Source organism: Diplotaxodon limnothrissa, linkage group LG20 (genome assembly GCF_057381915.1).
Source record: "Diplotaxodon limnothrissa isolate DT_005_m linkage group LG20, D_limnothrissa_male_GT1.1, whole genome shotgun sequence".
NCBI classification, from domain to species: domain Eukaryota; kingdom Metazoa; phylum Chordata; class Actinopteri; order Cichliformes; family Cichlidae; genus Diplotaxodon; species Diplotaxodon limnothrissa.
The window spans coordinates 21,030,388-21,052,702 of NC_140615.1; the positions used below are offsets into that span (position 1 = coordinate 21,030,388).

A 22,315-nucleotide genomic window follows, 5' to 3' on the forward strand; every position below is an offset into this window, starting at 1 on the left:
AAGGGGGGAAATACTTTTTCACTGTCCAAAAAATTCCAAACCAAGCTTTAAAAGTTGTAGAATTTAAGTCAGTTTTTTAAGTCAATAATTTAAGTTAATTTACGTCACCTTGCTTGCTACATCCAAATATTGATAGCATGCTGGTATTGGTATCGGATCAATGCTAACATGGCTGGATCAATACTTTGTTTCTGTCCTCCAAACTCAGTATGTAGCTGATACTCAATTGCGTTTAATAATTAATTTTTTTCTGCAAATGAAAAAATATATCTCAAACATGCCCTGTGAAAAATATCTGAACCTTTATCTGCTGACTGTCACATCTATGTTATTTAACCAAACTTAAACAATAGAAGTTGACCCAATGTGCCATAGAGATGGGGCATTTGATTTCCAGATCTCCAAAAATCCCAGTTTCAAAATATACGAAAAGCACAAAAGTGTGTTTTACTCTATTAACTACTTATTATGGAAAATAAAAATCACAGGGATTTAGTGGTGATTAAAATGGGTTGCAAACTTCTGATGAGTGACTTGTAAGTGACTGCTCTCCCCTCTATAAGCTGCCTTTGTGGGTTAAAAGTATCTGTGTTGGTATCAGCAGTACTGGCTGACTCCACTAGCTTCTTCTGCTTTTGGATTGTTCCAAGTTGCCTTCAATGTTTTAGTGTTTGCATGTTTGTCACTTTATCAGTAGCTCTGTTTCTTGGCTCTCTTCTAGTGGGAAGAAGTTAGTGGATACGATGAAAATATGAACACCATCCGAACATACCAGGTGTGCAATATCTTTAATAGCAGCCAAAACAACTGGGTCCGGACCAAATACATCCGTCGCCGTGGTGCTCAGCGTATCCATGTCCAGATGAAATTTTCAGTACGGGACTGTAGTTCCATACCCAATGTCCCTGGCTCCTGCAAGGAGACCTTCAACCTCTATTTTTTTGAATCTGACTTGGATAAGGCCACTAAATTATACCCACCCTGGATGGAAAACCCATGGGTGAAAGTGGACACTATTGCAGCTGACGAGAGCTTCTCTCAGGTCGATCTCGGTGGCCGCATCATGAAGATCAACAGTGAAGTTCGAAGCTTTGGACCTGTTTCCCACAATGGCTTCTATCTTGCTTTCCAGGATTACGGTGCCTGCATGTCACTCATTGCTGTCCGAGTCTTCTACAGGAAATGTCCCCATATAATCCAGAATGGAGCGGTTTTCCCTGAGACACTGTCAGGAGCAGAGAGCACCTCTCTTGTGGCAGCCAGAGGAGTGTGTGTTCCTAATGGGGAGGAGGTGGATGTACCCATCAAGCTGTACTGTAATGGGGATGGGGAGTGGATGGTACCTATTGGTCGCTGTATGTGTAAAGCTGGATACGAGGCTGTGGCGAATGGTACAGTCTGCAAAGGTAAGAAGGAATGTGTGAATGAGTTCTTATGAGATGTGCCTCACTAGACTGTTCTATGGCTGTGCCCTATCATATCGCTTGCAGTAACACCAATGTAAATTTTACATCAAATGTCAAATTACTACATCGTTGTGTTTTTAGCATCTAAAATTTAGCTACTTCAAACAGCTCCAGCAAATCACAATACTTTGCAAAATATGAAAACTGTTCTTGCTAAAGGTGGAAAGATGAGTGTTTCACACACATGAGATAAAAAATGCAGTTGCATCTCCTCCAGCTACGAAGGACGAGATGCTGATCTGCAACCCAAACGTAAACCAATGGCTCAACTTGGTCGAACTTGCTAGTTGTGCTCCATAATGTCAGGAGGAGCAACAAATAAAACAAAAAAGAAGAAGAAAATAACGAAACAAACTGAAGTCACTATCACAATTTTTCTTGAAATATTGTGATATAATGTTGAGCCCATCATGCCCACCCTGGCTCTGTTCACAGATGAAGAGCAGCAAGAATAAACAAATAGTTTTATATGCATAGTGATGATGTTAGTGCATCTTGAAATGAACCGGCTTAAAGTAACTTAAGTGCAACGTTTTTCATTCATTCTGTAATCAAATGTATATATACAGACAAAAGGTACTTTATTTTAGCTGTACAACAGATTGTCACCAGGGCAACACTGTGTAAGATAATGTAAACTACACAGTTCCCCACCTGAACTCTGAATGTGCTTGAACTGCCCAATAATCTGAGATTAGAATATTTACACTACACTACTTCTACAGAAATTCTTAAACAGTACATGAAGGATTTTCGTTTATCCAATGCTTAGTGTTCACATCACCCCACTCGTAAGGATTAAAACTTTTTTTCACCTGTACACTACTATTCTTGCGTAGACTTTTAGTTTGTAGCCCCATTATGATCGATATCCCAGACCGTCAGACATTCATCACAGATTCATTCTATTAGTATCAGTGGTCATGCACCAGTGTCTTTCTCTCTGACAAAGAAAGTGACACCACTAATTAGGAATGGGAAGTTAAATAAATCCTTATGTAAAGAATAAGATTTCATTATTATTTTCTAAAGGGAGTAGGCAATTTACTTAAAAAATAGTGGCCTCTTTAGGAAGCAGGAAATGTAGTAATGTGGCAGAAAATAATATATTGCTGTTCACATAAGAAAAATAAAGAAAGAATACCTTTATTAGAATTGGAAGAAAAAATTACAAGTCCATTAAATCATTAGAAGCTGCCTATGTTGCCTCAGACTAGGACAAAGTGCCCTGGTCAGTCTTTGTGGAAATGGTGCACAGTGGCACTGCTTCAGGATATTACACTGCATAATTCACCACTAATACAAAGTGATATAAATAAAATTGAATTGAATTGAATTGATATGATATTCTCGTGCATTCCGGTGAAGTGGCTCAATGAAATCCAATGCCAATATGCTCAGATGAGACCTCCATGCAAGGTATTTTCCAAAGGCACTTCTGGGATAGCCGCCTGGTTCCCACATTCTCCCTGATGCCTGGCCAATAAAAATGGGCCATGAGCTGTTCCAGAGTTTTGTCATATTTCCCTGCCATGAGGTTATGATAAGCTATCTTGAAAATAATTTCTCTGCAGCTCTTTGTGACCAACAGCTGGCTGCATTTCTCTTCCATGCAAGTTTCACAACTCACTCGATACAGTCTGCCTCTAATCAACACAAAATGCAGGTTGGTCAGCGCTATGTGGAGTAAATTATTGGAGTAGGCGGGGCCTCCCGAGAAGATGCTGTCTCCTCCTCCCCAGAGTCAGCTTCAGACAACCTCACGTTACCTGACTGTAGTACAAACACTCCACCTTCCTGTGGGTTGTGAACACATCTGCACATTCCAGCCAATCTGTTCCCAGAATGAAGGGATGCGTCAGATGTGACCTAACCACCATCTTGACTCTGTGTGCACCTGTATTTAATCTTTACCAGTACTGTGGGATATTTGTGTATGTCCCCATGCACACACCTCCTCATCAGACCGACATCTTCCACTGCTCCCTCCGATCCTGGCAGTAATGCCAGTGAGAAACCAGCCCTAGCAACCAGACTCTTCAACATCCTTGTCTGGTGCTTGGACTGGTCCTGCAGCTAGTCCAACTGTCAGTGATGCACCATTGCCTGCTCCTAACACATGATTGCCACCAGTTAGGCCACAATCCGAGCCAGTGTCTTGACTTGTTGAGTTAGTCACTGGTCTGACTGACGTGACCATGACAATAAAAATATAGAAAAAGCATGGCAAAACACATGAAAACATTGCCATTTTAGCATAACTCTGTCGTACTTACTCACTTGCTCTCAACCGTTGCCTTCACTGCTGTGACACGGTGCTTGAGATGACTGACTCCAATAATAACTTTAATATCACTGAAGAGAGCAGAGTTGCTGTTTTCGGAAATTTAGAATTCTTCAGATTGTGCAAACTGTTCAAGAGTTATGGCAGTTTAAAAATAAGCAAAAACCTGTTGGTGGGAACTGGTTATAAGCGTTAATGGGTTAACAACATCATTGACGCCGAAGAAGACATCTAGGGTGTACGTCTTGTGTTCTGCTCTTTTCTACAACGTTCATTGTGTGCAATGCAGACAGTGCCCTGCCGAGCTGAATAGGACAGAGGAGGGGGTGTCAAGAGAGGTGGGACTAAAAGAGATTAAAGTTCCCCTGGTTTACCTCTCATTACATCAGAGAGAAAGTAAAAGCGTAAAAGGGTTTAATATCGAGTCTTATATGTTAAAAGTGATACAGAGTGCTAAAAATAGAGTTTACCTATATGAGAGAAGTGGTATTAAGTATGTTGTAATTGTTAAACACAGAATCATAATTTATAAGTGATTTTGCTAATAGTTAATCTTTTTTAATTCTTAATAACAATCAGAATGTAATCAGGTATAAGTTTAACCAATATAACAAATAAGAAAATAAAAACTATGAAATGATTCTACTAACACGTCTCTCACTGAGATTCCATATGGAGTGACTTATTTGTGCAAAGATGGCCTTGGAGGCTGTGAGAGTGTGTAAGAAGGAAAATTGAGAATACCAGGACTGACAAACACAGAGTTGTGTTTGTCAGTCTTTTATTTCTGTAAAGAGAAAAAGCGAGAAAAAATATTTGTGTGTAACCGAGTTGAAAAGAAATCATATTAGAGTGGATATTCATGTGATTGAGACAACGATAAATCCTGTTGAAGTAAAATAGCATAAACTAAACTAAAGACATGACAGAAAGTATATTCATATTTGATTTAATGTTCATATGTAGTGAAATTATGTACAACAAAGACAAGAAGATGTGATGAGGGAGGGGAAAGATGAGGACCAGGTATACCAAGTATAAAAGTTTTGTGCAGAAGAGATAAGTTGTTCATTGCTTTGTCTCCTGCGAGACGAGCACTACAGATAATTGGATCTAAGATTTTACAGTTGGAAGTTTAAGCAGAGATACCAGAAGGATCAACCACTGCCAAACTGTGGACTTTTTCTCTGCTCATTAGATTCAAGAGGATTTGAATTTCCAGGGGATGCTTGTTGGAGTATATCAACACAGAACACAGAGATAAGTGCATCTTCAGGCCAGGGTGTGCCTTTTCTTTCATTAGTCTCTCTCCTCTCAAGATCATTATTAAAATCAGCATTAACTCAACGCAGGTCAAAGAGATAAGTAGAATTCAATCGATTTGATTTTGTGATCAATATTATTTGCTTTGCTTTTGCTTTTACCATTACTGTTTATGAAACAGTAATGGTAAAGACATGCATATCACTCAAAGAATCCTTACAGGTTACTCTAACCTTAAAATGAACGGATCCTTGGGCCCACTTTTTCAGACCACTAAATTTTACCCAGTTAATAAAGATTTAGAGGAGAGCTGGTAATAATGGGTGTGACTGAGAGGAGATTTGAGCAGAATGCCATTCTGACAAGCACGCCTTCAGAGGAAGCAGGATCAACATCTGCAAGGTGGAGTAGCAGTTGGAGCTAGGCAAGTCTCCTCCATGGCTCCATCCAAGCTCTGCATAGCCTAATCAGAGATTAGTACTTTTTAAACAGAAAAGAATCTTTATATATTGGGAAGGCCCGGTTGGGATCCAACAAAAGTAAACATGTTGCCTCAGAGCTGCAGCCACAATGTATTGATTGAAGATTCAAGAAGTTTATTGTCATGTACACCGCAAAACACAAGTGGTTACACAGCACAATTAAATTCTTACTTTGCAGGTTCCCTTCACACGACTAAAAGAAAGTAATAATAAATAAAATAGTAAAACAGTGCTTTGTAGATCTTGTAGCTTATATGTGGGTGTAAACTTGCAACACTATCACAGTGATAATATATGCAGAGTATGCAATATAAAGGTGTATATGTTGATATATGTATAAAAATTGCAAATTTACAGGCTAATATTAATGTACAGAATTGCTATTTTACAGGTTAGGTGTAAGTACAGCTGTATTATGCTGTGTACAAGTGTGTGTGTGTGGGGGGGTCTGTTTAGGTCAAAAGTGTGATTTCAGAGTATCATTATTTATTTAACAAAACCTAAGCCAAAATGCAGAAGCAATGTGTTAAAAACTAAGAACACTCTGTGATTGAAAAACCTTTAGATTTGCTTACTATTTGCTTGGTCGTAGCCTTCAGTTTTAATTATTATAGAAATGTTACAGATGTTACAGTCATAAAAAAGGGATGGATGTCTACCAACTGGAAGGCTGGTGAATCGATCCGTTGTCCTTGTGTCAAAGTATCCTCAGTTGCCCTCGATGTGAATGTTAGATAGACGTGCTTGCATATAGATCAAAGATCTGTATGAATGTCTTTCAGGGGAAGGGACTGACAAAAAACCCTTTCATATCAGAAGAGAGACGTAGCTGACAGAGAGCAAACACCTGAGCGAATCATCACAGTGTGATTGGATGAGTGAGACTTGTGGTGAGAAAGCATTTTGAGTGCTCAAAATTGAGTAGAAAAGTACCTCTCAACTTACCATTTAGCAGACTGTTAGAAATGTCTCTAAATGGCAAATCTATTGTCGTCTCTCCCTGTTTCTGCAATAAAAGGACGATGGAAACTGGTAAACAAACCTTCCCTCCTACTATGGAATAAACACCTGAGCACAAGTATGGGAAACAATACAATACATAATCCAGCTTTTTTCATTCAGAATTAAAGTGACAACTATCCTTTTTTACTGGTTCTCCCAACCATACACACACACATTTCAGCACGTTTTGTACTTTCCACTTAGCTCAATCTGTTGGGCTGTCTCTAGTTTAGATATTCGTTTGACAATTTGAGGAAAAGGTTACATTTGCAGTACACAAACAGAAATGCAAGAAAAATCTTTTGAATTTAGTTAGTTTAAGGAGGAGTACGTTGGAGTTTAGTGAATTCAGAGCTGACTAAAGTTGACTTCACAGGCTTGAAATGTATCACTGTAAATGATTTGATTTGTATACTGTACATATATTTTTCATCTTATGAGTTTTCCTTTACAGTGTCTGTGTTCTACAAAAATACCTCCAGTAAAATCCAGCATCATGAGAACTGGTTTGGAGAATTATTTAATTCCTTTTTGAGATAAATAAATCTTTTCCTCGAGTAAAATATTTATGCAGCAGTAACTTTATTTCAAATGCAGAAATATTTTTCAAATAAATAATTAGTCTGAAAATATTCAGACCTGGATGAAGGAATTACTATTTCAGAATCCATTAGTTTGGCTTTGAGGCATACTGTATGGTAATGTGGACCACGACCATAAATATTAATTTACTCAGTTCGTTGATGTCATGTCGTCCTTAGGTTTCAGTTTTTCTTGGGTCTGATAGGGTCTGGCTTTCCCACATGTGACAGCTGGAGTGTTCCACATTTAGGCATGCCCTGAAAAGACAGACACACACACACACACACACACACACACACACACACACACACACACACATCAAGAAACACTCATAAAACCTTTTTTTAAAGCCAGCAACCTAGAAGATGTGCGAGTTGTGTATCAGAAATGGCAAAGAGGTTGTTCAAACCCTTTGCAGGAAACAGATGGTGGCATTACTATTGCTCTTGCAACTGACTTCGTCCAACACTCTGGAATCTCAGTACTCCTACTGTCATCTTCCTTTACTTGTTTATGGAACCGGCAGTACCAGCTGGAGATTCTGGAAATTCACTGGAGTGACGGGAGTGAGAGTTCAGAATTATTAGGCAAATGAGTATTTTGTCCACATCATCCTCTTCATGCATGTTGTCTTACTCCAAGCTGTATAGGCTCGAAAGCCTACCACCAATTAAGCATATTAGGTGATGTGCATCTCTGTAATGAGAAGGGGTGTGGTCTAATGACATCAACACCCTATATCAGGTGTGCATAATTATTAGGCAACGTCCTTTCCTTTGGCAAAATGGGTCAAAAGAAGGACTTGACAGGCTCAGAAAAGTCAAAAATAGTGAGATATCTTGCAGAGGGATGCAGCAGTCTCAAAATTGCAAAGCTTCTGAAGCGTGATCATCGAACAATCAAGCGTTTCATTCAAAATAGTCAACAGGGTCGCAAGAAGCGTGTGGAAAAACCAAGGCGCAAAATAACTGCCCATGAACTGAGAAAAGTCAAGCGTGCAGCTGCCAAGATGCCACTTGCCACCAGTTTGGCCATATTTCAGAGCTGCAACATCACTGGAGTGCCCAAAAGCACAAGGTGTGCAATACTCAGAGACATGGCCAAGGAAAGAAAGGCTGAAAGACGACCACCACTGAACAAGACACACAAGCTGAAACGTCAAGACTGGGCCAAGAAATATCTCAAGACTGGTTTTTCTAAGGTTTTATGGACTGATGAAATGAGAGTGAGTCTTGATGGGCCAGATGGATGGGCCCGTGGCTGGATTGGTAAAGGGCAGAGAGCTCCAGTCCGACTCAGACGCCAGCAAGGTGGAGATGGAGTACTGGTTTGGGCTGGTATCATCAAAGATGAGCTTGTGGGGCCTTTTCGGGTTGAGGATGGAGTCAAGCTCAACTCCCAGTCCTACTGCCAGTTTCTGGAAGACACCTTCTTCAAGCAGTGATACAGGAAGAAGTCTGCATCCTTCAAGAAAAACATGATTTTCATGCAGGACAATGCTCCATCACACGCGTCCAAGTACTCCACAGCGTGGCTGGCAAGAAAGGGTATAAAAGAAGAAAAACTAATGACATGGCCACCTTGTTCACCTGATCTGAACCCCATTGAGAACCTGCGGTCCATCATCAAATGTGAGATTTACAAGGAGGGAAAACAGTACACCTCTCTGAACAGTGTCTGGGAGGCTGTGGTTGCTGCTGCACGCAATGTTGATGGTGAACAGATCAAAACACTGACAGAATCCATGGATGGCAGGCTTTTGAGTGTCCTTGCAAAGAAAGGTGGCTATATTGGTCGCTGATTTGTTTTTGTTTTGTTTTTGAATGTCAGAAATGTATATTTGTGAATGTGGAGATGTTATATTGGTTTCACTGGTAAAAATAAATAATTGAAATGGGTATATATTTGTTTTTTGTTAAGTTGCCTAATAATTATGCACAGTAATAGTCACCTGCACACACAGATATCCCCCTAAAATAGCTAAAACTAAAAACAAACTAAAAACTACTTTGGCAATATGGCGGCACACACTGTTGCAGCGGCTTACGGCTCTCCGTCTCAGTACTCCTTTTTTTTGTTTAGTTTGCTTAGTTTGTATGTCTTTCTTATTTTTTTCTGCATTATCGGCTCTACTTTCAAAGTTTGCTACATCCGCCAGAGCCTCATAGACATCGGTGACCAGCATCAAACATCCGTTTCACTGGACTTTCTTCACACGCACAACATCCCAGATCACATAGCGAGACCACCGGGCTCCCCGTGGATTGTTATCGGGACTAGGCGGAGGCGCAGACGGAGGGAGAGGAAGCAAAAGCGGGGCCGTAGGTCCGGCATTATGCTAAGGCTAAAAAACAAACCACACAAGCCACCCCTGCCGAGCCTCTATCTCTCCAACGCCAGATCCCTCGTGCAAAAAACGGATGACCTGGAATTACAACCCACCACAAAGACTGTTACAACCTGGCCGGAAAATGCTCTCTCCAAACTACAGGACTGCTTCACAGAGACAGACTGGGACATATTTGAACACCAGGACCTAGAAACATTCACAGGATCAGTACTGGACTACATCAAGTTCTGTACTGCAAATGTGACAGTGGACAAAAGCATTCGGGTTTTCCCAAATCAAAAACCCTGGATGACCAGCGAGGTCCGCTCACTCCTCAAAGCCCGTGATGCCGCCTTCAGGTCAGGTGACAGAGCTCTGTACAGGGCTGCTCGAGCTGACCTGAAAAGGGGGATTAAAAAAGCCAAGTCAGACCACAAAAGGAACATCGAGTCCCACCTGTCCAGCAACAACACACAAGAGGTGTGGCAGGGAATGTAAGACATCATCAACCACAGAGGCAGCACTGCAAAAACAGAAAACCCGAGTGGGCAACTGGCAGAGGAAATAAACAGCTTCTTCGCCCGCTTTGAAACACCACAACAGCAACACTCATCTGCTTCAGCCCTGCTCCCATCCTCATCCTCACCTGGTTCCTGCACCGCTCCACTCACTGTAACAGAGCACGAGGTCAGACGTGTCCTCCTAGCAGTGAACCCCAGGAAGGCGGCCGGTCCAGATGGAGTACCTGGCAAGGTACTAAGAGCATGCGCACACCAGCTCACCCTCATCTTCACCAGACTCTTCAACCTCTCACTGGATCAGGCAGCCATCCCATCCTGTCTAAAATCAGCCACAATCATCCCAGTGCCGAAGAAGTCTCACATCTCCAGCCTGAATGATTACCGCCCTGTGGCCCTCACACCGGTAATCATGAAATGCTTTGAGAGACTAGTCCTTCAGCACATCAAGGATTACCTCTCCCCAGAATTCGACCCCCACCAGTTTGCATACCGTGCAAACAGATCCACAGAAGACGCCATCGCCACAGCCCTCCACGCTGTGCTGAGTCACCTAGAGCAGCGGCAAAGCTACGTCCGAATGCTCTTTGTGGACTACAGCTCAGCCTTTAATACAATAATCCCGGACATCCTCATCACCAAACTGGTCACTCTTGGCCTCCCTCCTCTCACATGTGCCCGGAAAAAGGATTTCCTCACAAACCGGCCCCAGACTGTAAGACTCGGCCGTCATCTCTCTTCCACTCGCACACTGAGCACTGGCTCCCCACAGGGCTGTGTGCTGAGCCCCCTCTTGTATTCTCTCTACACCCACGACTGCAGTTCGACCCACAACAACACTCTCATCATCAAGTTTGCTGATGACACCACGGTAGTCGGACTCATCTCGAAGGGAGACGAGGCAGAGTACAGAGAGGAAGTCCTGAAGCTGGCAGCCTGGTGTTCAGAAAACAACCTGGCACTGAACACTAAGAAAACCAAAGAGCTCATTGTTGACTTCAGGAGACACAGCACCGACTTGGCCCCCCTCTACATCAACGGGGAGTGTGTGGAGAGGGTCCACACTTTCCGGTTCCTTGGTGTCCTCATCTCTGCTGACATCTCCTGGACAGGAAACATCTCAGCGGTCATCAAGAAGGCCCAACAGCGGCTGCACTTCCTGAGAGTCCTCAGGAAGTACAAGCTGAACTCCAACCTGCTGCTGACCTTCTACCGCTCGTCCATTGAGAGCCTGCTAACCTACTGCATCACTGTATGGTACGGCAGCTGCACCAAAGCAGATAGAGTGAGGCTTCAGAGTGTGGTCAAGACAGCACAAAAGATCATCGGCTGCCCTCTCCCCTCCCTGATGGACATTTATTCCTCCCGCTGCCTCACCAGAGCAGCAAACATTATCAAGGACAGCTCCCACCCTGGCTTCAACATGTTCAGCCTGCTTCCCTCAGGGAAGCGCTACAGGTGCATCAACACAAAAAACCCACAGACTCAAAAACAGTTTCTTCCCCAAAGCGATAATCACCCTGAATTGACACATGCACAGATAACACAGCCCCCCCCACTTCCCACTTCCTCTATGGACCACCACTGTGCAATACCAATTCTATGTGCAATAACTCAACTGTATATACATAACACTATTTATTACATATTACTTACGTCTTGTATATTGTACATTATATATATATATATATATATATATATATATATATATATATATATATATATATATATATATATATATATATATGTATATATATGTTAATACTGTCCATATGTACATAGCGCTGCAGAACTGTACCCCCCCCCAGCATGTTTACACTGAGTAGGAGATGCTCTGTATCTCATTGTACAACTGTATAGTGACAATAAAGGCATTCTATTCTATTCTAGTCTATTCCAAAAACATTCAGCTTTGATATTAATGAGTTTTTTGGGTTCATTGAGAACATGGTTGTTGTTCAATAATAAAATTGTTCCTCAAAAATACAACTTGCCCAATAATTCTGCACTCCCTGTAGAAGGACTGACGGTCTTGTGAGTAAAGACCAATAAAAAAGCCAACTAAAAGAGGAAAACAAAGACCCTCTTGATCTTTTGAGTTTGAGGTAAACCTATTTTGTTGACTCGATTGCAGGAAAAGGACTGCTATAACTGTCATGGTCCTGGGTCGGTGACCCAGTGTTTTTGGTTTTTGTACTTTTACTTTTGATAGTTTTATGTATTATGACTGTTGTGTTTTGGTTTCCCTGGGTTTAGTTGTGTTCCCTCTGTTTGATGTCATCCTTGCCTGTGTATTCCCTTTTGTGTAGTAAGGTCTCTGTTAGGGATGGGTACCGGTATGACATAAACGGTAGTAACCAGACCGAAAAGCAGCAAACATTTCGGTGCTTTTTTTTCCTGAGATGTCACACACTTTGGATTCTAGCCAATCATTTTACCTTTGCGAGTATAGGCGGGCCCAGGTACGTACGTTCTTTTAGAGCAGAGCTACAGATTAAAAATGCCCAAAGCGAAGCGGTCAAAGTCTGGCTGTACTTCACAGCAAAAGATGCAAACTCAGCAGCCTGCAACAAGTGCTTTAAGGTGATACTGTGCAAAGGAGGTAACACCTCGAATCTGATGAAACACCTGGCGACGCATAGCGTTTTTTTAAAAGCCGAGAAATGCACCGTATTTGATAGCTTGCTGCGAGACCTCACACCGAGCACATCTACTGCGGGTGGGTTGCCTGTTATCGGACCCGGAGTTAGCATCATCCCCCAAGAACCCGAAGAGGAGAGTCCTGGCCCCTAGCCCTGCCAGTGTAGCAGAAATGATGACGGATGATGATGGCAGCAGCAGCCGTTCTTCTCTGCGTGAGTAGCTTAATGTTGTTCGTGTGTAATTTACGTTGAGTAGGCTAACCACGTTATTACATTAATGCATGTAAAGTGAACTAGCAAATATCATCATAGCTACATGCGGCTGTCTTCTTGTTTAATGGCAGATACTCCCTTCTCCCTGGCCAAAAAGGCTAAAATGACCAAAGAAAAAGTGGAAAACAGTTAAACATGAGAGGTTTTTGGACAAAGTTGGTGTTTTTTTCCATTGTTTAAGCACTGCTTCCAGCCAAGAGTGATACCATATATGCCCTATAGCTGCAGGGGATAACCCTTTTTACAAAAAACAGCTGAACATGAGAGGTTTTTGGACAAAGTTTGTGTTCTTGATTCTTTAAGCACCGGTTCGAGCACCGTTTAAGTACCGGCACCGTTTCAAAAGTACCGGTTTGGTACTGGTATCAGATAAAGCCTAAACGATAGCCATCCCTAGTCTCTGTGTTCGCCCGCGTCTCTGAGTCTGTGTCCTTGCGTGTGTATGTGTTTCCTGTCTTACTTTGAAGGTCCGTGTCTGATCTCAGTGTGTTCAGTTTACTTTCCCCCTGTCTCATCATGTCTGATTACTCCCAGCTGTGCACTCCTTTTGTGTCTCATTCCCTCGTTATCCTTCTGTGTATTTAAACCTCATGTCTACCTCTGTTAGTTGCTGGTTCGTCTGCGTTATTCCGCTCCATCATTCTGTGTATTTCCCTGTGACTACCTGCATCTCTGTTTCTGGTTAGTTTCTGTTAGTTTTTCCCAGTTTAGGTTTTCTTAGTTTCATGCTCACCCTTGCCATCTCTGTTTGTATCTACATTTGATTAATAAACTCACTTGCACCAGAGCTGCCGCATCTTGGGTCCTTAATAATTCACATATGGCTTGCCCGTGACAGTAAAACAAACTGATTTGTTTATATCTGTGAAGAATGAGATGTAAAATTGAACACTGAAAACTTAAAGTGGAGTTTAGATTTCCTGAGTTGGAAAGGTTCTTGTAAGTCAGGGGTTTGGGTTATTTGACATATTCTTTGAATATATTTTTGTGATTCTTGTTGAAGCTTGTGTTTATTGCTTTTATGCAGCATTTTTGTTTTATTCAGTGTTCAAGGGTTCACTGTATATTCATTTTGCTTACATCCTTTGTCCATAAGTTTAAGGGGCTGGAGGAAACACAGAGGCTAAAAAATACAATCTTAAATGTCTGGAGAAAATCAACCAAAAATACCTACCATGACACAAGCCCCCCTTCTCTTTGTCTTTAGTAGTTTTCCATTACTCTCCTTTTAGTTTATTTTCTAAGAGCCTTTCTCTTGTTTTCATATTTTGTTTTACTTCCAGTCTTTGTATTTTTCTCTTTTTTTATTGATTGTAACATGTTGTAACAGTTGATGCATACAACTAAGCATGCTGGTATGTTTTCCTCCTTTGTGGAGGAAAACCGAGACTGAGATTGTGTGCTAGATAAAATCGAATGTGATTAACAGTTTCGCACATATAAATAGTCGTTCATTTTTGGATAACTTTTTTATGGGTAAGAAATTCTTAGCTTACTTTTTTTTCTCAAATGAAAGAGAATTTGCTTTTCAGGCTTAAAATGTTTTCCTTTTTATTACAGTGGTGGAGTCTATAGTCATTTCAGTCCATTTATTAGATGCCACCATGCGGGCTATAATGATAAAACATTTACTTTCTGAGCAAAGTCGTTGGAAATAGCTCAGACAAACTATCTTAATCTGTAGTTGTGGCTCATAAGAAATTATACTGTACTTGTATGGTATGCATTTTGTTCCTAATTGTTTCTTCTTTCCTTTCTCTGCACATTTTTAAATGTATTTAACCACTATGTGTTTCCCCTCACAGCATGTGTTACAGGCTTCTTCAAGGCTGCTCAGGGAGACCACAAATGTTTACAGTGTCCCATTAACAGCCGGACCACCAGCGAGGGAGCAACTAACTGTGTCTGTCGCAATGGCTACTATCGCACTGAATCTGACCCTCCACAGATGCCTTGTACCAGTATGTATACCAGGGGCGGAGCGTGGGGGTGGCTTACTGGGCTTAAGCCCGGGTCTTTTTGTCAGAAGCCCGGGGTCTTTTGGAGTATAATTTGTATAAAACAAAAAGTGCAAGCAATATTCGAAGCGCATAGTGCACACTGTGGGAATTTACGACTGTGCGTGAATCCCCCCTGATATTGGTATGATCCGAGCTCAGGCACTAAGACTGAGCGAGAGGGCGGGGCAGCTGCTACCTGTGAGTGTGCTGTTGAAGAAACGGAGCCAGCCATACTAAGGAGAGCTTAAGTTTGACCAGGTACCAAAGCAAATCATTCGTACCGTACAAATAATGTAAATATGACGGTGTATCACGAAAGATTGATATCAAACTGATCACTTGACCAATATTACGTTACTTGCTGTTCAAGTGAATCAACAAATGGTGAAATGAAAAGCCGAACAAATGCTATTTTTTTTAGAGAGTCTTAGCTTACGTGTGTTTATTTCATATTTTCAGTTCTTACCCTCCCCGACTAAATCGGTTTCAGTTATGTACTGAAATATAAGAATGGACATTAGAGGGTTCTTTCAAAGAAAAAACTCAGGTAAATGTTATTTTATATATTGTGCTTTGTATGTTGTTCAGTATATTTCTATGCAAACCAAGAGGGATTTCAGTACACAGCAGGATATTCACATTTGTAACCAGATATTTACATACACTTTAAGGAGAAAACATTTTTACTGTACAACATCAATTTAAAGTAAACTTTTGTTTTAGATAAATATTGAAACATCTTTTGAATTAGTTACATGTCAGAATAAAGAGAGACAGAGCTGTCTATTTTTTATCACTTTGATCAAAATTAGGAGTACATGTACACTAAGTTTATTGTTAATTAATAAGAAAACTCCAGACGATTCCATTCTGAACTGAAGAAGCTTCTGATAGGTTAGTAGAGCCCATGTGAGTAAATTGGTGGCACACCTGTGGATGCATATAAGGCAAAACACAGAGCCTGTTTCTGTGACATGGGAACATCAAGAGATATCAACCAAAACACCAGGAAAAGAACTGTGGAGCTCCATAAATGTGGCTCAAGTTTGAATACAATTTGGTGCCATTTGCAATTAAGAAATACAGATAGTTTCTCTCTTTACTCTTGTTTACCAAAAGTATCACCGTATCATAGGTGCTCATGTATCTTGTACCCAGTGTTGGGAAGGTTACTTTTAAAATGTATTCCATTACAGAATATAGAATACATGCCCTAAAATGTATTCTGTAACGTATTCCGTTACGTTACTCAATGAGAGTAACGTATTCTGAATACTTTGGATTACTTAACATATTATCATGCATTTCACAACTACGTGAATGTACTATTGCTGTGTGATTTATTACTGTTACTGAAGGTCCGCGGCTCCGAACCGTAAAGGGACCTCTGAATAATACGGGTTCGTGTCGGGCTCCTAGGCGAAAAATAGCTTTACTTTGTTGTGTGGGTCAACTCTGCTTGCGAGAGACAGAGAGAGGCGTTGACAGGCTGCTCCAACGGAACTTATTGTTTCGGAAAACACGAACAAAGCGTACAGAGTTTTAATAGCGTACTTACAACTAGGCTCGTCAGGCACTCTTCTTGGCTGCAGTGGTTATTATTATATTTACATGCTTCCAGTTCCCGTTTTCTCCCACCTCGCACTCACAGACACATAACGAGTATGGCAGTCCATTCTCCCTGCAGCACGGGCTACACTGCCCATGATGCTACATTCTGCATTATGCTTATTAGCTTAGCACAACAACAACAACAACAAAAAGGCGCTCTCTCACCCAGGAAACACGCAGAGCGAGAGCGTCACCCTGTAACCATGGCAACTGCAACGCTGCCGCCTGGAACTACTGTCAAACAAAACCGAAACAGTCCTGACCCGCCACAATATGAAACAGGAAAGTACCGCCGTGTAATCCATTTATTTCAACAAAGTAACTGTATTCTAAATACCACCTTTTTAAACGGTACCTGTAACGGAATACAGTTACTCATATTTTGTATTTTAAATACGTAACGGCGGTACATGTATTCCGTTACTCCCCAACACTGCTTGTACCTTGTGTTTCTTTTTTGGTTTGCTATTTTTCAAATTCTACATTTATGCAGGCTTGTTTGCTAAATAATTATATACACTTTTCTCAATCTAAATAGTGGACTTTGGTAGAATTAAAAAAACAAGTGTAGTGCAGGTATATGATGATTTTTAGTGCTACTATCATCTAGTTCTGATTCTGGTTCTGTCTTGGTTAATTCCTCAGTAGTCCTGATTTTGAACTGTTGTAGTCCTGTTTTAATTCAGGATCAGTTCTGGGTCTGGTTGAATTGGGGTTTAGTCCTCGTGTCTTGATACAGCCCCGACTTTGATATCAGTTTTGGCCAGGGTGTACCCGGCCTCGAGCCCTGTGACAACTGAGACTGACTCCAGCTGGGATGAGAGGAAACAGAAGAGGAAAAATGAAATGAAGCTGATCCATGTGAACAAAGTTGCGAAAAAATGATTATTCATAACCTACACTAGATTATTTGACAAATTAAAGCTGCTCTATGTATACATTGAGTTGTGTGTAATTACATCTTCTCATTAATTTAGAAGTAATTAATTATTAAAAAAGAGGAAGGGATGCCTGATTTTAGAAGCTGACATGTTGCCCTGCTATCTTGAATATAGTGGTTGAGATGGAAATAGTCCATATGTATGTAGCTAGAGATCGGCCACATACGTTGTTTTTAATATGAAGATCACAAATAACTCTCTGAAACTATATATGACCATTTGATATTTGTGTGTGTGGGCAGCCATCTACTATGAACAGTTAGGGATGAGGGTACGAAGACAAAATGAAAAAAAAAATCAAATAATTTCTTATTTCAGATCTTTGGCCAAATATTCTTCAATCATGTTAATATATAGTGTGTACAGAAATGTTTTTATACACAAAGAGTAGTAGAGACATGCCAACTGGCTGTGACTATTATGGGGAAATGCAAAGCAGCTGGCCACTAAATGTGATCATAAATGTGTTTTTCCTGCACCAGCCACAATAGCTAGGATTTTGCACTTGAATTGGGAGGAGTAAGAAAACTGAATTCAATTGACTACAATCTGCAATCTACTCACATCCAGTGGTGAGATTTTACACACTATACCTTTAAAATATGTCATTAGAATTAGGAATGTAATGTACAAGTAGTAGATTAATAGAAATTAATTAATTACATATTTGTAATGGATAGTAAGTCAAGAAGTGCATAGGAGGATTCCCATTAGCTACAACCGTGCAGCAGCTATCTTCCAGCAAACATTACCACAGAAAATGTAGACCTCATGTGAGATAGCTCATGTCAGGCCTAGAGCAATTTTGCCTTTTGAGTCTCTTTGTGGGCTTTTTGTGGGCAAGCCACAGTGTTCTTTCCCACTGAAAACCTTCATTGGGAACCTAATTTTATTTTTGAACAACACTACTCCACACCAATTATGTAATGTACCATGGGACAGATGTGGGCCCCACACTGTGGAGCCTAGGCTGGCCCAGGTCCCAGTACCAGCATGAAGTATGGCCCATATCACACTGGTGATATTTGGGCTGGGGGTTTGAAAGTTGTTATTGTGTTGGAGGATAGGAGAACTGTTTGAATGGTCCTCTGACATGTGACAAAAAGCATGATAGTCTAGGGTCTCTTATCTGTCTGCAAACCATTTTTATTTTGTTTGTTTTTTCTTTTCTTTTGTTTTGACCTTAAAAATACTGTAGCGAGATGCAGAGTATTCTTTTTTTTAATCCAAAGGTATAGACACCTTTTTGTGTGAATGTGTGCGTGAATGGGTGGATGACTGGATATGTAAAGCGCTTTGGGGTCCTAAGGGACTAGTAAAGGCGCTATATAAATACAGGCCATTTTTGGAGGGTCCCAAGCCAAGGTTTGCAGTGGGCAGTATCTGGAATTTTTAATTTTTCCATTAGAATGATGTTATTATTATTGTGTCCAAAGTGGTGAAAAAAGTTGCTGTGGGTTGAATAGGGATCATTGTGAATACGTAATTGATCTTTATGGTGTTAGTACATCCTAAAATTAAAAGTGGTTTTGTCATCCATCGGTTTAAGTCATCTTTTATTGTTTTCAATAGAGGAGTGAAACAGTGGAACAGCTCTGACAGTTTGGGGGAGAATTGTATGTCTAGGTATGTGATCATGCCAGTAGTAGGTGGTAGGTGAGGGATCTGTCATGTATAAGAATGGGTATCTCCATTTATTATTAAAGTGGTAGATTTATTCCAATTTATTGTATAATCAGAGATTTGGGAGTATGTATTAGTGATTTGGATTAGTTCTTTAACTGATTTATTGGGATTTTGTAGGAACCGGAGTACATCATCTGCATATAAACTTTTTTATATTTATGTGTTTATTGGTGTATTATTGGTGTGAATGCCTATGATGTTAACGTTCTGACGGATTGCTGCTGCTAATGGTTCAAAGAAAAGTGCAAATAATGAGGGTGAGAGTGGGCACCCTTGTCTTGTACCTCTGTGAAGTGTAAAATTTGTTGAGATTAAGTTGTTTGTTATAAGTGCTTTCTTCATAACAGCCATCCCTCAAGATTTTCTCCATTTAAAGCAATGCGTTATCAGGGATTGTAACATCTAGTCCTTTTACTGAATCGGAATTATGGCTACTTTGGTGGGATAGATGTAATAGGTCGAAATGTGTATTATTTGAAGAATGTCTGCCTTTAATGAATCCTGAATAGGGTGTTTGTTTGTCTTGAGAAGTATTGAAAATAGTTCTGTATTCACATGGTATGGAATGAACTTGTTATTTTTTATTTCATCTACCATTTATTAATTATAATTATATAATATTACAATAATTATAATAACAAATAGACTTATAAAATCAAACAAATATCAGGCCCATTTATCCATACTGGAGAAATAAATACTATACCGGTTATATTAAGGGTGAAAACCAAAATTCCCCTATTTCCTCTGTGGGGGGTCTTTATCATATAAGCCTGGAAACTTGAGGGTACTGCACAGTATCTTTGCTGTTCCTAGGACTGCGCTCTTCTGGACAGAGATGTCTGATGTTGTTCGTGGGATCTGCTAGAGCCACTCGCCTAGACTTAAACCCCCGGAGAGCAGCCAAATGGCTTTTAGCTAGGCTTTAGCTTCAGCGAAGTGGAAGCTAAATTGGCTAGTCATTCATATGTAAATTAGGTTGTTACCTGGGAATTCTGGAGGGAGGGGAGTGGGGGTGTGTGGATGAGGGGGTGGGGGAGCTGCTAAAAGCTGTGAACTTCCTTTTGTGTTCGTCTTGATGCATTCTCAATCATCCAGGGAAATAAATCTCCAAAAGTCACCAACTTGGAGTGTTTCAGTTTGCCATCTTAGGGAGAAATCAACACACATGGGTGTATGTCCTTTGTTGCTGAGATTTATTGATAAAAACAGTACAAAAACCCAACCATTTGTACACATATTTACAAATAATAATAAAAAGTGAGTGAGTACATTTCAACATTATACCAGTGGTCTGATTGATGCCACAATGGAGCAAATCGAGCAAAGACTGATAAGTTCGCTGCAATTTCCAGTGTGTGGGGATCATTTGTCACCAACTGCATCACGTGCTACAACCCTGGTCTACATATCACCGTTGATGAACAGCTTTTCCCATCAAAGACTCGGTGCTGTTTCCTGCAGAATATTGCAAGTAAACCTGACAAGTTTGGGATCAAGTTTTGGGTGGCTTGCGACCTAAAATCCAAGTACATTTGCAATGTCTTCCCATATCTTGGCAAGGACCCCAATCGTCCCACTGGGGAGAGACTTTCTGAAAATGTAGTAATGAGGCTGATGGAACCATTCCTAGACAAGGGCAGAAATGTTACCACGGACAATTTTTTCACATCGCTTTCACTTGCGCAAAAACTTCTTAGACGGAAAACCACCATCCTTGGCACAGTCAACAAGATTCGCAGGAAAATTCCTCAATCCACTAGACAGACAGATCGCAATGAATTCACCACTCAGGTATGTTGCAGGTCTTTTGTGGTTCTATGTTTATGTGTTTCATTGTGTGTAAAAGGGCTATGGAAATAACAATTTATCTTATTTCTTAGGTGTTTTCAGGAACACGGCAACTGGCCAGCGCCGTGTTCCTCTGCGGACAGTGTACTCCCGAACCATCTGGTCCATCACAGCCACGCCACACTTTGTTTTGTTGTAAAGGGTGACAGTGTTTGGCTTCCTTTTGATAGTGTTATCAGTCTGAACCACGCTGTGCATGCTGCTAAGAATATAGACTGTCTTCTTCCGTTTGGCCACATACGCCGTCAGCGTGGCAGCAGAGGTTGAAAACACCTAAGAAATAAGATAAATGGATAGTACTGGATGGTACTTGGATTTTAGGTCGCAAGCCACCCAAAACTTGATCCCAAACTTGTCAGGTTTACTTGCAATATTCTGCAGGAAACAGCACCGAGTCTTTGATGGGAAAAGCTGTTCATCAACGGTGATATGTAGACCAGGGTTGTAGCACGTGATGCAGTTGGTGACAAATGATCCCCACACACTGGAAATTGCAGCGAACTTATCAGTCTTTGCTCGATTTGCTCCATTGTGGCATCAATCAGACCACTGGTATAATGTTGAAAATGCTGAAATGTACTCACTCACTTTTTATTATTATTTGTAAATATGTGTACAAATGGTTGGTTTTTTGTACTGTTTTTATCAATAAATCTCAGCAACAAAGGACATACACCCATGTGTGTTGATTTCTCCCTAAGATGGCAAACTGAAACACTCCAAGTTGGTGACTTTTGGAGATTTATTTCCCTGGATGATTGAGAATGCATCAAGATGAAACACAAAAGGAAGTTCACAGCTTTTAGCAGCTCCCCCACCCCCTCAATCACACACCCCCACTCCCCTCCCTCTAGAATTCCCAGGTAACAACCTAATTTACATATGAATGACTAGCCAATTTAGCTTCCACTTGGCTGAAGCTAAAGCTTAGCTAAAAGCCTACCAGCCATTTGGCTGCTCTCCGGGTTTTAAAGGTAGAAAGGTGCCTGGCACAGCCTGGCAGTGCTACTGCTAGCTTGGCGGCCACTGAACTGAGTTCTCCAATTACCACTGGGACCACTGTTACCTTCACCCTCCACCCTCTCAAGCTGTTCTCTGAGCCCTTGGTACTACTCCAACTTCTTCCAGTTCCTTCTTCCTGATGTTGCTGTCATTCAGTATTGCTATATCTATCACTACGTCCATCTTCTGCTTGACTGCCACTACTATGTCCGGTTGGTTAGCCACCACCATTTTGTCGTTCTGTATCTGTAAGTCCCACAGGATCTCAGCTCAGTCATTCTCCACCACCATAGGGGGCGTCTCCCATTTTGACCTCGGGACTTCCAGGCCATACTTGGCACAGATGTTTCTGTATACTATGCTGGCCACTTGGTTATGGCATT

At 41.0% G+C, this 22,315-nt stretch overlaps 1 protein-coding gene across 1 annotated transcript in view; it reads left to right on the forward strand.

Annotated features, from left to right (window-relative positions):
- The window catches only part of LOC146610821 (ephrin type-B receptor 2-like), an 81,865-nt gene that overhangs the window by 31,315 nt on the left and 28,235 nt on the right, over positions 1 to 22,315 (forward strand). The window contains exons 4-5 of the mRNA XM_085344076.1: positions 722 to 1,406; positions 14,647 to 14,802. Coding sequence (XP_085200202.1) covers positions 722 to 1,406; positions 14,647 to 14,802 — 841 coding nt within the window. The remainder of the gene's footprint in view (positions 1 to 721; positions 1,407 to 14,646; positions 14,803 to 22,315) is intronic.